Genomic DNA, 16,769 nt, shown 5'->3' with positions numbered 1-16,769 from the left:
TTTTGCTTGGTCATTTACTTTGTTCTGTCTGTTATTACTTGAAACCACTTGAATTCTACTTTTTATACTTAATAAATCACTTTTATTAATTAACCCAGAGCAAGTGATTAATACCTGGGGGAGCAAACAGCTGTGCATCTCTCTCTATCAGTATTATAAAGGGTGGACAATTTATGAGTTTACCCAGTATAAGCTTTATACAGAGTAAAACAGATTTATTTGTGGTTTGGATCCCATTGGGAGCTGGGTGTCAGGGTGCTGGTGACTTGCTGAGCAGTTTTTGGTTAAAGTCTGCAGCTCTGGGGGCGTGGACCAGACCTGGGTCTGTGTTGCAGCAGACTAGCGTGTCTGGCCCAACAAGGCAGGGTTCTGGAGTCCCAAGCTGGCAGAGAAAATGGGCTCAGAGGTAATTCAAGCACGTCAGGTGACAGCCTCAAGGGAGTCTCTGTGACCGAACCCGTCACACTCCCACCTGGCATAAAGTTGCTGTTGCCAGCTCCTATGCCACATGCACCCCCCCACCCTGGATCTCCCCAGTCAGGGTGCAAGGGACTATGGCAGGGCTCCACTACATCAATCCGCCACTGGCTTAGAATCTGCAGATCCTCCTCAGCTGCTCTAAATCTCATCAGGATCGGGGCCAGTGCTGACCCAGCCCTCAGGATCAGGGAACATAACCAGCTCCCAGATGTCCCATTGCTCTTCTGCACTGAGCACAGGTTGGCTGCAGGAGAGAACCTGTCCAAAGCTAGATTAAATTAATGTGGTAACATCTGAAACCTCTCATTTCAACACAGTTGGTCAAAAATCAGTGCAAGCTCTTCAGAGACAATAAATAGCCTGCATAAGGATGGTATGAACCAAACTTTTTGGGAGAAAAAACTGTTGCCATAGGGAAATGGAAACTGGAATTTCACTTGCCCCAAACCAGTTTATATGTGACTCATGCTATATAAATCCCATGATTAGAAGCATGCCAGGGCAGGTGTTGTGATCCAGCATATTGAGGTTTAGTGCCTTAAGTGCAAATACAGCAAGTGGGAACTCGAGTTGCTAATGCTGTTATCTGGCTGCATTTCTGGATATTACATGTGTGGGCAGTATAAGAAAAAGCTCTCACCTAGTGATGAGAGCAATTGCACCTGGAAGAAAATCTCAGCTTGATTTAGTTTGGAATCACTTAACCTTTGCTTATCATGACTCCAGAAAGCATGTGGCAGGCAGGGTGCTTGTTTCTTTTCTTGAGTAATCTCCTTATTATAAGGTAACTCAGAAGACCTACTGTCAGGTAAATTATTTGACACCACCACCAATCCTGAAAAAAAAATGCTGTCTATCAAGTATTACAGCATTGTTCCGAAAGGAGATCATTTGGGGAATGACATGATAAAAAGACAGCGCTTATGAGTAAGTCAGGGATCCTTAAATACCTGCAGTGGATACCCTACCAGACCAGCTCTATGTCATAGAAAAAATTACTTATTTGATTTCTGCCTTCTTCCCAGGTAATGTCTTCGTTTGTACTGACTTCCCTTGAACTGAAGGAAGTACATTAGTCTCACAGGGTGCAATCCAGAAAGTAGCTTAGGTACCTAAACCCCCATGCATGGCACTATTTCGATCTGTGAAACTCCCGCATGGCTGCCATCTAACCCTGCTTAAACTCATTTGGCACCTAAATTTCCACTGAAAGTTCCCTAGGTGTCTGAGTTTTAGACAGTGGAGCAGGTGCGTTGCTGTCACCCTCTAGGTGCCCAGGCACCTATCTCCTATGGCCCAGAGTGATTCATGAACTGGGGGAAGATAAGTATTTGTCTGCTTAAGTTGCGTGCAGGGCCCAGTCTTGTAGAGGGCCTCTGATCATGCCTACTGGGTGGGATCCCAATAATCTGGTGGAAAATAGGTGTTCATCTGCCTAAGTAGCATGTGGGGCCTGATCTCACAGGTGGCCTTGCATCATGTCTACATGTCTTATTCAAAATCCAGAGGAGGAGATGGTTGTGGTAACTTTTAGCCCAGTGGTCAGAGCACTCATCTAGGATGTGGGAGATCTGGGTTCAATCCCCCCGTGCCCCTTTGCAGGTGGAGAAGATGGATTTGAAGCTGAAATAAATAATGAGAGTGATTGGAGCAGGGGATCTGGTGCCCTGCTCTACAGAATCATTCTCCCAGGGGAGCCTGAAGAAGTCCCATATTAAAAATATCCTATAGCTCAGTGATTAGAGCATTCTCCTGAGATGTGGGTGACCCCGGTTCAAATCCTTTCTTCCCCTTCTGGCTGACCCAGAGAAATTGAATGTAGGTCTTCCACATCCCAGGTGAGCGCTTTAACCACTAGACTAAAAGCTATAGGTCACCACCTCCTCCTCAGGCAGTGAATTAATTCCCTCAGGTGGCTACAGGGCCTAAGGTGCCTGCATCCAGACAGTTGGTTCCCATTCATGGATCACTAGCTGAATGAGGCACCTCCCTGCAGCCTGGATTTAGGCGTGTATCTCTGCGAGAAGGGAGGGGCTTAGCACACACCCCTGTTGTCAGCATCTCTTATTGGCTACCTTAGGCAGTTCCTCACTTAGCGTGCTGGCTTTTGTGGCTTGCATTCGTAGGCGCCTCTCTCTCCCCATTCATCGTGTAGGGAGCCTAGGTGCCTGACTGAGCTTTGCGGATTGCAGGGTTGTTCCTGTGATTTTTCTAGGTACCTAAAAGTAGTTGCTACGATGCTCAGTGCTGCAACAGCTAAGTCCCTTCATGGAGCCCATCCATGCTGCTTAGAAAGCCAGTGCAGATTAGGTTCCTGATCCAAAGCCCACTAAAGTGAATGACAATTTTTCCATTGACTGAGATGCAGGGCCGGCTCTGGCTTTTTTGCCGCCCCAAGCGCAAAAAAACAACAACCCCGCCCCCCCCAAACAAACAAACAAACAAAAAACCTGCGCGGGGGGCCGGAGCAGCAAAGGGGGGGAACAAACCTGCCGCTCGGCCGGAGCAGCAAAGGGGGGGAACAAACCTGCCAGCCAGCCGAAACAGCAAAGGGGGTTGGGGGTGGGAAACCTGCCGGCCAGTCGGAGCGACGAGGGAGGGGAGGGCCTGAAACAAACCTGCCGGCCGGAGCAACGAAGTGTGGGAGGAACCTGTCAGCCACTCGGAGCAACGAATGGGGTGGGGCGTGAAACAAACCAGCCGGCCAGCCGGCCGGAGCAGCGAAGGGAAGAAAAACCAAAAAAACAAACAAACAAAAAAAAATACCTGCGGGGCGGCGGGTGCAGGGGAACTCCCAGCCCTGCAGACCCCGGGCAGCGGAGAGCACACCCCAGCTAGCGGGGAGGGGGGGAGAGAGAAGGGGGCTCCAGGGCTTCCTTAAGCGGGGCGCTCGCCATGCGGCCCTTCCCGCCGTGCCGCCTGCTGGGAGGGCTCCGCGCCGCTCCGGTGGGCAGGCAGGGAAGGATGCGGGCTGCCGTGCCGGGCTTGCTGCAGCCCTGGCACTGCTCCTAGCAGCTCCCCTCCTCCACGTCGCCACCCCCTACACGGCAGCAGGAGCAGCAAACCAAAAAGAAAAAACCTGCAGGGATGGCGGAAGCAGCGAAGTGCCAAAAAAAAAAAAAAAAGGATTGGGCAGGAAGCCGCCCCTTGGAATCTGCCGCCCCAAGCACCAGCTTGCTCAGCTGGTGCCTGGAGCCGGCCCTGCTGAGATGGATTATAGATCTGGCCCTTGCTGCAACTATTTCCCTTTAATCATTCTAAATCTGCTATTCACTGATTTTTTTTCTGTCCAAACTTGCCTGCTCTCATGATATCTTATCTTGGGTATTACAGGAGCAGAGAAGAGATACATGGCTTCCACCACAGCGAGGAACAATAAAATAACTGGTGGGAAACCCTTGCCGAGAGCTGAATTACTTAATCTGTCTTCTGTTAAGGGTTTAGCTAAATAAGAAAGTTGCATCAGTATTACTTGAGTCTGCTTTTAAGCTGATGTAATTTAACCAGAGCACAAAGGCTCTGCTGCCAGTCTTATTTCTGCGTAAGAGTGGCTTATTTATGTTTAACCTTGTTCCTGATCGACTTAAACCCCCTTATGCCAAAGTAAGAGCATCCATGCAGCCTTTTGCAGCAGTTTAACTATATTGGTTTAAATTCATGCCCTACATTATACGGGCACAATTTTTTTTTTGGGGGGGGGGGGAATGCAAGTTCCGAACTCTGCTGATTTGAGGAATCACAATCCTGAAACCTGGATCTATTGTGTGCCAGCATTGTGCTATTTGCAAATTAGTGGGATAGCTTTTCCTCTTTGTTTGTTTGTTGTTTTTTAAATAAACTTGTAAGCTAGATACTTGTCTGCTGCAGGATGAGCTGAAATAGGTTTAAATCAAGAAACACTGCTTCAGATACACTGTCATGTGATTTAAGGGGGGGGGGAATCTCTCCCTCAGTTGGCCACTTGCTGGGATCATCAGGTTCTGTATCTCACTATCAGTGAATCCTGCCAGCTCAGAAGTATGTAAGCTTCTTCAGTGATATCTAATGATTTCTTTTAAGTGTTTTTGTGCAAATAATATTCAGAAGATCAAAGAGTCAGGTAGATGGGATAAAACATAATAAGGTTTATTTTTTAAGGAATAGTTGTAAATACGTTACTGACATCTTCTCTTTCCTGCTTAATAACTAAAGTCCTTGGCTTCTGTTGAAATTACTTTGATCATAATGTGAAATCCTACCTACTACATATATTGTGTGACTGCACATGGTAGTTTGCAGTGATTTGTGATGTGGAGAAAATACTGCACTAAACAAGAAATCTCTAGTTACTAAGGGAAAATGTGATATAAATAGAAACAGTTGGATTTTTTTTCACTTTGCTCGTGAAAATCCATGTTGTCCACAAGTCCCTAAGAGTTGTAGCTTATTCCAAACATTTCTGTTCAACAAAAGATTAGCCACAACCATTTGGGTAAAGACATCCAGTTATTTATGCTGCTTATTTCTTTCTTCTGTACAAGAACGTCAGTCCCTTCTGTGCTCCATTCTGCTGAATTATTGAAAAGTATCTTTGAAACAAACATTTTATACATAGATACTTTGCTATGAAAATTTCATCAAACAACTATGATTAGTTAGCAAAGAAAACAGACAAGGAAAGACAGTGACTTATTCTCCTTAAGCGCCACCCACAGTCACAGACAACGGGTTGGTTCTGCTCAAATGTTCAGCAGTGAAATAATTAACAGTTTTGACATTTACACATTCATCATTAGGTTTCAACTTTATCACACAAATAAGATGGATGGGCAGTTTACATTTCAGAGCTAAATTAATCTCTGTTGAAGCAAATGAGTAACACCCAGGATGAATTTGGCTCATTGTATCTGTCAGTCTGCAGATGCAAGAAGATAACCTCAATTTGATCTAATGCTATATTTTAAACCAGGGAGGCCAGAATCTTTGTTTCAAATGGAAGCTTAAGTTTTGCAGAAACTGAACAAAGAAGTGGCAGTTTGTCCTGCCTGTTTAGTCTGACTCCCGCAAAGCATTGGACATCGGAAAGGAATCCTATCTGTGTGTTCCTTCACACTATCAGCTACAACAATACACACATGCACAATTGAATAACAGAGAGCTGTGCATGGACTGAAATGTAAGTGATTTCGGATTTCTCTGCAGAATAGTTTCCTTCAGTAATATTATATAAGTGCCTGAAGCCTCACTTGCATAATTAGTCACACATAATCTCCACCTTGATGCAAATGCCTTGTTACAGAAGAAACTCTTCGCTTTTAATGGCATGATATATTCAATGATTCAAAGGTGTTGCAATTTTAAAAGATAACTTAATCTGAAGGCTTAATTAAGTAATGATAACAAGAAACAAAACAAGTGAACACGTACTGGATATGAGCATGATACAGCAGGCGTTCCATGCAAACCTGATGTGCTGCAATACTTATGCATGTGCTGTCACTTAGATCACAACCTATGAACACGTTTACAGTGCTACTCTCCCCATTGTCCCCTCAACAGCAGCCACCACCAGCAGCTGCCACCCCTTGTAATAAAAGACGTGCGAATCTCAAGATGTGAGGCTAAACATGATCGGCACCAGTTGGTACCCAAATGTTAACTTCTTCTCACAGCGCCAGGATCTGAATCAAATACCCCATGCTCCCCCCAAAAAGTACTGCTGGTATCAAGGTTCAGCCCTGTGGTCATTCCAAAAAGTGCTAGGAAAACTAACGTAGCGGGTTTGAGGTGGTGTAATGCACTCTACTGCCCCAGGCAGCTCTGTGTAAACTCAAAAGCTTGTCCTCTCTCACCAACAGAAGTTGGTCCAATAAAAGATATTACTTCACCCACCTTGTCTCTCTAATATCCTACAATGGCTACAAATACACTGCAAACATTAATTTGAATGGAAGTGAGCAACCCAAATTCCTTTGAGGATCTGGGCTTTGATCCCTCCCTGCCTCAGCATCTTACCTAATATAGGGATAATATTTCCTTTCTGCCAACTTTTCTTTGGTCTTATAAGCACTTCATGGTCTCTCAGTATGGCCCAGAGTTTCAAAAGTGCACTCAAATCTGGGGGCAAGGCACCTAAATACCTTTGAGGATACACGCCTATGTGTCTATACAGTGCTTAGCACAGCGGAGCCTTGAAGTTAATTGGCATCTACATGATACTATAAGGTAAATAACAACACTTTCAAACCTGTGTGCTTCAAACTAGACTCCTAAATAAAAGTTTGGCTTCTTTTTAGAAAGTGCTGAAGTGCTTATAAAACAGATTGGAGAGAGTCCAGAGAAGAGCGACAAAAATGATTAAAGGTCTAGAAAACATGACCAGTGAGGGAAGATTGAAAAAAATTGGGTTTGTTTAGTCTGGAGAAGAGAAGACTGAGAGGGGACATGGTAACAGTTTTCAAGTATGTAAAAGGTTGTTACAAGGAGGAGGAAGAAAAATTATTCTTCTTAACCTCTGAGGATAGGACAAAGAGCAATGGGCTTAAATTGCAGCAAGGGAGTTTTAAGGTTGGACATTAGAAAAAACTTCCTGTCAGGGTGGTTAAGCACTGGAATAAATTGCCTAGGGAGGTGGTAGAATCTCCATCACTGGAGATTTTTAAGAGCAGGTTAGACAAACATCTGTCAGGAATGGACTAGATAATACTTAGTCCTGCCATGAGTGCAAGGGACTGGACTAGATGACCTCTCGAGGTCCCTTCCAGTTCTATGATTCTATGACTCTACCGGCAACACCCATTGACTTTAATGGGATTTGTGGGTATTCAGCATTTCTAAAAGTTGAACCACATTCCACTTCTATTTAGGAACCTAAATACAGATTTAGAAGCTTAAAAACTTTAGGCACCCAGCTTTGCAGTTTTATTTACAGATGCTATCTTATGTAATTGGAGAAGAAATTACAACAGAAACAAGCAGCGTCCTTAAAAAATACCATCCCCAGAAGCAACCTGCACCTGTGCAAAATTTTCCAATTAAAACAACCAGAATCCTAGGTTACAAACACAAATATCAAATACCATGCCTGCTGCATTGATTATATGTCTTTTCTCTTCTCTAAGCATTTTAAACCCTACACACCACTGATCGGCTGTAATCAAGTCTACATAATAACATCTTCAAGTGACTCAAAGCTGTTCTGAGGCTCATTTATAGCCCCTCCCCAAATGTGGGTGGTACTAGAGGTGAGCCAATGATGCAGTGAGGACTCTAACAGAACTGGTTAATCAGGCTTAATAAAAGGGTTACTCCTGCAACGTTATTCCCTCCAGAAGAACTTTCACAACGACCTTCCACTGCCCATGCCAAAGTGCTGTAAAAGATTTGCCTCTTCCTCAGTGCAAAGGAAACTTTTAAACATGACTTGTAGCATCAACTCTTTTTTTCTGCTAGAGGATGGTAAGTCATAGAAGTGGTTCTACCGGTTCCCTGCCTCAGTTTACACACAATACAGCCAGCTAGGCTTTATGCTTACCTGAGTTGACTAGAGATCATGTTTCCCTCGCAAGCATTTCAAAGAGTCGGGTGAGTCTACTAGCTGCACTTCATTGTTCTGCTTAGCTACCCGCAAAATTAGTGTACTTAGGACAAACTGAAGGTAGGGTCAGAAGAGAGAAAGTCAAACCGAACCTCTGTATAGAGTTGTGTTTTGACATACTGTGGTTATCAATACAGCAACCTTTAAATTGCCCATAATAGCACTTTAGATTGCTGATGAGACAACAAAGGTACTCATTTAATCTAAGACAGAGGGGTAGCAGTCTGTCTTTGTGCTATCAAGCACAGGATGGTAGCCTTAGCTAGGCTATATTTACCAGTAGCCAAAAGTAGCATGGAGATGATAGAGAAGTGCAAATGTATGTGGTTACTGAAAATCTAGGCATGTGTGTTTCACTCACCCTCACTGATGAATGGTTAAATCAAATCTTAATAAATAGGTCAGAAATTCATACTTCACCATTAACTACTGTTTTATTTCAGGCTCTTTCACTTAAATGGCCATGATCCTGCCTGTTATAATTTCATTGCGTTATTTGCCAGCTTCAGAAGAAAAATCATTCTAGCCAACATTCTTGTCCTGGTGCTTGGTGGTGGATTTTCCAAACGGAAGAGTTTCTTTCCCCAGAATGCCCGCTGTATGCCACAGGAAAATACACAAGTCTGAGCTTTTGTTTTCAGTCGGCTATACAGGTTCAGCCTACCAATTCACTCCTTCTGTCTTGGCTCCTGTCCAAAGGATCCATAGAATGCCCTGAGAGGAAGAGCAGAAATAGTCATCTGTGACAGCCGAGATACTTTCTAAGAAGGGGTAGGATGAAGGAAGAGCACTCCTAAACTGGTGGATGTGTGAGAGAGGAGGTTGTGCATTGGGAAAGAGGGTGCAGATTCTACATCCAACGCTGGGCGAAGATTCCCCCTTAGTGTCAAGATCTCAGTTAGAATTTCTTAGCAATGGGAAGCACAGCATAGATTTTTTTCAATGAGCCATTCTCCCCTTTCAGGAGTAAGGGCCACTACAAAGGAAGAGGAGGGGAGAGCATACAGAGTCCCTGTTGGTTCTGAAATAGCTTTTAGGAGCATCTCAATTCCTTGCTGCAATTAGTTTGGGTAAAAGTATACCCTAAATTTTTGGCATTTTTCAGGAGCCATTATTGAGACTGGAATGCCGGTAACTATGGTTTCAGCTACTGTATCTTTTTTTCTCTCCAGGAGACTCCCCCCCCCCCCCCGATTTCAGGAGAGAATGATTTTACACAGTGAAGCAAGGGTGTAAGAAAACAGCATTAATTATGTGGTTATGAACATTACTGCTGAGCTTATAAAGGGGGAGAGAGTGAATGAAAACATATAGAAATCAACAGAGAGAGCTAACCACACCAGGGACAGCGTGGGGATTCAAAATGTAAAAGACTCATCTGAGATGCAGGATTCTTTTCAACAGCCTGCCTGATTCTATGTGCGGAGCAGGCAAGCAGAGTGAAAAGACAGAATGACATGCTCTCATGTGTGCACAACCACAGCTGTTGGCTCTAATATTAGTCTGTCCAGCCTTGGCAGTCTTCATTTAATATGCATCCTACAAATTATTGTATAGAGTAATTTGTAAGATGCATATCAAAGATATGCTTAGCACCTTGATGCTATGCACAATAGTCACTGAGCCAAATTCCTCCCTGGTATAACTCCTTTGACCTCCTTGGAGCTACTCCAGGGATGAATTTGTTCCATTATATTTTCATAGCTTAAAGGAATCATAGACATTAGAGACAGAAAAGGCCTATTAGAATAGAGGCTGCTTCTCCTAATGTCATTGTGACATGACAACCAGGTCCACCTCAGAATCCTGACCAATATTCAGAGGCTGCTTGAAGTTTCCCTGGTGACATAGGGCGGCATTTCCAGGCTTTTGAAAGTTGATCTCCCTTTTTTTAGGAAAACGAAACCAATCACACCGCCTTCAACCTTACGTAGTTAAACCCCTACCCAAAATGAGCAGTCAGAGTAGAATGCGCAGATCTACACAATATACTTGCTCTCCTTTCTTACATACTTTGCCAGAGACATACTTTAGGTGTCAACATTAACTATCATTGTTAGCATTCATTGACATGCATGAGGACTTCTCACCTTTGAACTATTATGTCAGGCTCTCTGCAAACTCAGACATTCATGGCTGCATAGGTTACACTTGGATCAGATTTTCTTTGTAATCATAATAACAAGAGACTTACTTTTTTCTTTGTGAAAGTTGAGATTCTGGAGAACAATTAAGAGGCCTCTCCACATCCCTTTGGCTCTTGGGAGGGAGTATACCCCACCCTTTGGAAAACACTGATTTAGGGCTTGCTCCTGCTCCCATAAGTTAATGGGATTCCTGCTCTTGATTTTCACTGCTGTATGACCAGACTCTGATATTCACAATATTGCCTATGTCATCACCTCAGCTGGATCAGTTTAAGTTGTCTCACAAATAGATATTTTCTGTGGGGCCAAAAAATATTGAGAAGTACATATCTAACCATAGGATGGCATGTTATAAAAGAAACCTAGCATGATCTAATCTTGATAAAGCATTCATTTTTATATTAACAATATCACATGGTGTCATGAGAACAATCATGTAAATGCCACTTTTTAAGTTCACATTACATAGTCATAAGAAAAGAATATTCAATGAGTCTGCTCGTCTTTAGTGAGTGGCTGAAATTTGTTTGCAATATGATTAAAAATGGAAAAGTTTACTCTAATTTAGGGATATGGGGGTGTTTGAATCCAGGTGCTCGGTTTATGCACTTCTTGTTTCAAGTGGCCCTTGAATTCCCATCACTGGCCACTTTTAAATCAAGATTGGGTGTTTATTTTTTAAAAGAGACGCTCTAATTCACAAAGAACTGTTTTGGGAAAGGTCTGTGGCTTGCGTCAGACAGGCGGTCAGACTAGGGCAGACCAGTGGTCCCTTCTGCCCTTGGAATCTATTAAACTATCTTAGTCTTGTGCAGTGTAGACTTGTGTGTTCACATGACAAACTAAAATGTAATTCACAAAAGGTTAACTGAGCATTAGTGGTATGAATTTAAACTAACTATAGTCAAAAGGGAGAGTTCTCACAGCAATGTAGCACTAACCCACACCACCAGTGTTGTAAATAATGAGTATAGATTTAATTGCTTGATGAATAGAATTAGTAGTAACCCGCCCACTGTAGTATATTATAACTGTGGATCTGTAATAAAGCCATATTGACCTTTTATTGCTCAGCTCCTCGGCTGGTGTAAGCTGGCACACTTCAATGTAGCTATTTACAGCAGCTAAGGCTTTAGGGTGAAATTGTAGTTTCAATTGTCCTATATATGCTGTGGGCCCAGACAGGTTAAAACAGTGTAGTAAGGGGATTCTGTATGTACTGGGCAATTCCTCTTTCATACAAATAGTCAAGAAAATATTGATTCCAATCCACTGGACTGCATAGTGGTGTGGCACTGGTTGGGTGTGAGTAGGTGACTACTTGCTCTTTAGTGACTGTCAGACAGAGAATAAAAGGTCTACTAAGAGCAGCAACTATGGATATTTTCCTTTAGGTCAAGCGGTGGAGGCTTTTTGAGGCAGCACGACAATGGTTCAAATCTCATGTATATAGTAACCTGCTGGCAGCACATGAATTCATTATGCTGGAATTGATCATATTCAACCCCCCTTCCCCCCCCCCCGTTTATCATGTGAAATACGGAACAAGGTACATAATGTCCATATTTGTAGATCAAAAGTGATTTTTTTTGTAGTGGGAACTGCCTGATTCATCGAGTTAGATCAAGCAGAAAATCAAAACAAGTAAGACAGTAGAAGAAAGAGACCTAGGGCTGGTAATAACTTGTGATAGTAGATACACTGTATTGCTATTAGCAATGAGTCAATAGGGTGTTAAATTTCATAAATAAGGGAATAATGTTTCAATCAAAGATGTAATGGTCCCTGTCCACAGGCCTGGGTAAGGAAACACGGATTAAAAATGGATATCCTGGTCCTGGAGAGAGTACAGAGGGTGACAGGTTTGATTCATGATGTGAAGGGTCTGGTTTATCAAGAAACAAAGCCTCCAGTGGTAAAACAACACTGCAATAAAAAACTTTCAGCACCGAGATGCAGAGCTTGGGTGGGTCATCTGACTTGGGCTCACGGGGCTCGGGCTGCAGGGCTAAAAAACTGCAGTGGAGACGTTCCGGCTCGAGCTGGAGCCTCAGCTCAGACTCTCCCCCCATCGTGGGATCTCAGAGCCCAAGCTGCAGCCTGACCCTGAATGTCTACACTGCAATGTTATAGCCCCACTGTCTGATCCCCATGAGCCCGAGCCAGCTGACCTGGGCCAGCTGCAGCTGTGCCGTGAGATTTTATCACAGTATGAACATACCCCAAGAATTAACTTGATAAACTTGGGGAACAAACTGAAGACCCCCCCCATTTCTGTACCTAAAGATCTGGATATGACTTCTTATAGGATGGGAAGTATAATGTGCAGCCATACTTGGGGAATGTGGAAGGAAAGGGTTAAACACGACACTAGGAAAAGTGTTCTTCTCCTGGAGTTACTGACATGTGACACCGTTTGCTGTTTTGGGGTTCCCAGGGGTTGAAGTTTCCTTTTGGACTTTGAGCCTTATGAATAAGGCTGTAAAGGGAAACTGACTTCTGATTCGTCTCTTTTCTTCTTGCATCCTGCTCCCTTTGTAAAGAGCTTGTTGCAGAATGATTAAGATAAATCTATTCCATCTCCTTTGCAGCCTGATGCATCAAGCTCAAAATCCAGCACGAAACTTCAGCCTCTGGGAGTTGTGCAAATCATACACTTCCACTTGCTAGTAACTGTGGGAGAAAACACCCACATCAATGTTGGTTCCCAGTTCCCATCTACCTCTATATATAGCTGTACCGATCCATCAGGCTTTTATGACTGGTACTCTATCATAGGGTGAGTCCTAATGATCAGCTGGGCTGGAGTCTGGTTAACCACTGTTCCTCACCTCTCTCATTCAGTTGTCTGTGTTTTAACTTGCAAAAAAATTTTTGCATCCCCAAACCTCAGTCTTGGCAAAGTGCCCTTTAAGACCATATTGAAACAGTGACTCGGGGGCCAGGATTAGTCTACATCAGTGGTTCTCAACCAGGGGTCTACAAGCAGGTTTCAGGTGGTCCAATTTACTGCTTGTATTGAGGCAGGCAGGTGTTGCCTCTGCCCAAGCCCCACCACCCCTGCCACCCAGGGCTAAAGCCCTCAGGCTTTGGCTTCAGCCTTGGGCAGTGGGGCTTGGGCTTCAGTCCCGTGCCCCAGCATGTCTAAGCCAGCCCTGGCCACCCCATTCAAAGGGGGTTGTGACCCACTTTGGGGTCCTGACCCACACTTTGAGAACCGCTGGTCTCCTCCAAACCACTCTTGTATTAAATGGCACATTTCTCTAAGGTAACATGCCTTTAGACTTTAACATGTTACACGGATGTAGGTGGCACTAAAGTTTAGCAGAACTAGCATGCAGGTGAAAAACATAATTTATCAGTATGAGGGTTTAGCCCACATGTAAGACTAGGACTATATAAATCAGTAGGTTCCTATATTTATAACACTGTTAACTCAGCTGGACTCTAGTCATATAGCATTTATATCCACCTTACGAAGAGAAGACATCTTGTTTCTAAAGTGATATGTTCATATATGCAAGATGCATCTTCAGTTGTTAGGATTACTATTACAAAATGGATATCAATTCCACTAATTTTTGGATACATGCCTGTGTTGTAGGGTCCTTTATTTCAATATATTCCTGCAAAAATCTTATTCTCTTAAATCTTTTGTGGTTTCATTCTTATCAGTATCTAGAGTTTTATACATTTTTTGTGGTGATACATTGCAGAGTCATGCATAGGCTGTACTTATCATGAACTTTGACTGTGTCATGAGGTATCTTGCCTAGTAATCCATCTTCCCTAGGGTGTAATCTAACATTCCAAACCTCTGAGCAACTGTTAGATAGCTGCTATTTACAACAAACAAACAAAAAAACCCATCATTTATTGGGGAAGGGTAGGTTTTTCCCTCCATCAACTGTACGCGTTTTCCCCTCCAAACCACACTGGTTTAAAAGTCGGATGGGAAATATTCAGTCCTGAACTGGTGATGGATTTATGGTTCCTTATCTCTTAAACCAACCCCATTAGGCATATGGATTTTCTCATGGGAATCCCGTTTCCCTACTGGGATACAACACTTGCCCAAGCAGCTTGGGACACCTTATCTTACAATGTCAAAATTGTGACTTTAGATGAATTTAGAGCCCTCTTCTTCTGAACCCCATGCAGTTGGACTTCTCATACTTAAGGTTCCTGCTTTAGAGGTTGAGGGATAAATGTATGAATTGCCACTAAAAATGTTTAAAAGTCACATTTTAAACATATAGATTTTTCCATAAAATGAACTTAGATTTGAAACTCGGTAGGACCATCTTTCTGGGTTGTGCGTGGTACACTGCATCCCAGAAGGGAACCCCACTCCCTGACTGGGGCCTCTGCATGCTACTGTAATACAAATTAAAAAAAATGTGTGCCATATAGGGAGTGCTATGCTACAAACATTTTTCTCAGCACTCATCTGGCACTGGCAGTTTGACCAACCCACAGTCAGGCCGACAAAACCTCTCTATACTCCCCCCCCCCCCGCCGCCCTTTGTGAGTGTACTGTGTATACATTCGATTTGGCCTCTTCTTGTCTACTATGAAAACTTCTACCTTGTGGGGAGAAGGGGAGAGCAGCACAAGGTGTGTCTGTGCAACACAGGCACCTGTGGACCCTAGGCAACTATTAAAACTGGATGAGCTGAACAGCTTTTAAGTCTGGCTGAGGCTAGACTATGTAAACTGATCTTGTCTGGGTGAAGTCACCTCAGATCCCCTCTACACTAAGGCTCTAATCAGCATAAAAATGAGCTGTAAAATGTGCCCAGGCTTAGTGGGCCATAAGGGAACCATATGGACCGGCCTGAGTCGGTCCCCTCTGCTGCATCTTTCACCTCCATTCTGGCGGGCTGCAGTGCAGGGCCTGTCCCTGGAGGGGGCGGGGATTAGCCTCAGCAGCTGCTCGCAGCAGGGCTCAGTGTCCCCGGCCCAGTGGAGGTGTGTGGGATGGGGCAGGGCCAGGTCAGAAACGGCCCCACCCCGGGAAGCGACTAGTGTAGCCCGCAGCTGCCCCTGCCCTTCCCACGCCGCAGGAGTGGGGGGGAGGGGGAGCAGTGATGGGCGGGGCTGAGGGGGAGGAGCAAGGATGGGAGAGGGAGGAGCAGGGGCTTCCCGGATCACGTGACGCGGCGGCCCCGGTCCGTTCTTGCCCTCTGATTGGCTGCCCGGCATCAGGTGACGTGCGGGGCGTTTCCCCGGGGCTCCTGGGAAGGCGGCGGCGGCGGCGCTCGCGCTCCATGAGCCGTAGCTGAGGCAGCTGCCGGGTGCGTGGCGGGATGCGGCGCTGCGCCCGCCCGTAGCCCGGCTCGGCCCCCGCCTGGGAGCTGCGTAGCGGGGCCGGCGGCGGCTCCGGCCGGGCCCCATGGGGAACACGGTCACCTGCTGCGTGTCCCCGGACGCCAGCCCCAAGCTCGGCCGGGCCCGCGCGGGGGGCGGCGGCGGCGGCGGCGGGGCCGCGCCGGGGACCGAGCGCCGGGCGGACGCTTACCAGGGAGCGGCGGCGGAGGCCGAGTCGGGGGACTCGGATCCTGGGGGCGGCCCCCACCTGCAGCACATCAGCGACCGGGAGTTCCCGGATGGTGAGCGGCGGAGCGAGGGGCCCGAGGAGGGGGAGGGGCCGGGGCCGGGGCCGGGGCCGGCCGGGGGGAGGGTCAGAATGGGGCGGACCGGACCGGACCTGGGGGATGGAGCGAGGGGCCGGGCAGAGCGAGGGGGTGTCTGCCCTCGGGAGGCGGCATGTGGGTGCGCCCTGCTGAGGGGGGCAGACCGCGGGTACCGGCCTTGCCCTTGCGGTGTGATGGACCCTGCTTCACCCCGCTCCCGGAGGGAGCCCCCAGCACTGCGGTGGGAGGGGGCGATGCTGCCGCCTGATGAATCTATCCCTTATTGGAGGCGCCCCCCCCTTTCTTTGGGATGGGTCCCCATGGATACCCACCTCGGTCCAGGGGGTGCTGCCCAGCCGCCTCTCTCAGCCCTGCCCCGTCGATGGGCTGGCTGCGGGGAATGTGCTGGCGAGGCAAGATGCCGCATACAATCCTCTGCCCCTTGGGTGGATAAAGACTGAATCAGCTTCTCATTTGGGCATGTAACTGCTTTTGAGGCGCTCTGAAGATCTGTGCTATAATTCGCATCTTAATTTTCTTTAGTGTTGCACTGCTTCCCTAGATGGTCTTCTGTAGATCATGATGTAGCTGAAACAAAGATTCGTTGGGTATTTGTAAATTTTATAATTCTTATAGATTGCTGGGTTTTCTTCATTTTCCAGAACAATTTATTTTTGGCTTGAAACTGAACAGAAATTTCAGGTCAAAGAACTTTTTTTAAGGAAGTTAGGGGAGGATCAGAAATAAGGCTTAGCATGGAAAACTACTGGCAAGCTTAAAGGGATGTTATTTGCTTGCAATCTGGTCAGTGTCTTAAAACAAAGTTAAAAGTAGCTGTAGGTTCTACAGTTTAACCTGGAATTCACTGTCAAATTTTGTGGTTTCACAAGATTTTCCTCCTAGACTGTGTGTGGAAGCCCCACCCAAGCA

General features: G+C 45.6%; 1 protein-coding gene across 1 annotated transcript in view; it reads left to right on the top strand.

Moving 5' to 3' along the window:
* The first annotated feature begins 15,467 nt into the window (after positions 1-15,467).
* The window catches only part of CCNYL1 (cyclin Y like 1), a 43,926-nt gene continuing 42,624 nt past the window's right edge, over positions 15,468-16,769 (top strand). Inside the window, exon 1 of the mRNA XM_039494235.1 lies at positions 15,468-15,815. Within this exon, the coding sequence (XP_039350169.1) occupies positions 15,599-15,815 (217 nt within the window). The 5' untranslated portion in view covers positions 15,468-15,598. The remainder of the gene's footprint in view (positions 15,816-16,769) is intronic.

This window comes from Mauremys reevesii, linkage group 11, assembly GCF_016161935.1.
Source record: "Mauremys reevesii isolate NIE-2019 linkage group 11, ASM1616193v1, whole genome shotgun sequence".
NCBI classification, from domain to species: domain Eukaryota; kingdom Metazoa; phylum Chordata; order Testudines; family Geoemydidae; genus Mauremys; species Mauremys reevesii.
This window is presented reverse-complemented; position numbering and strand designations above follow the sequence as displayed.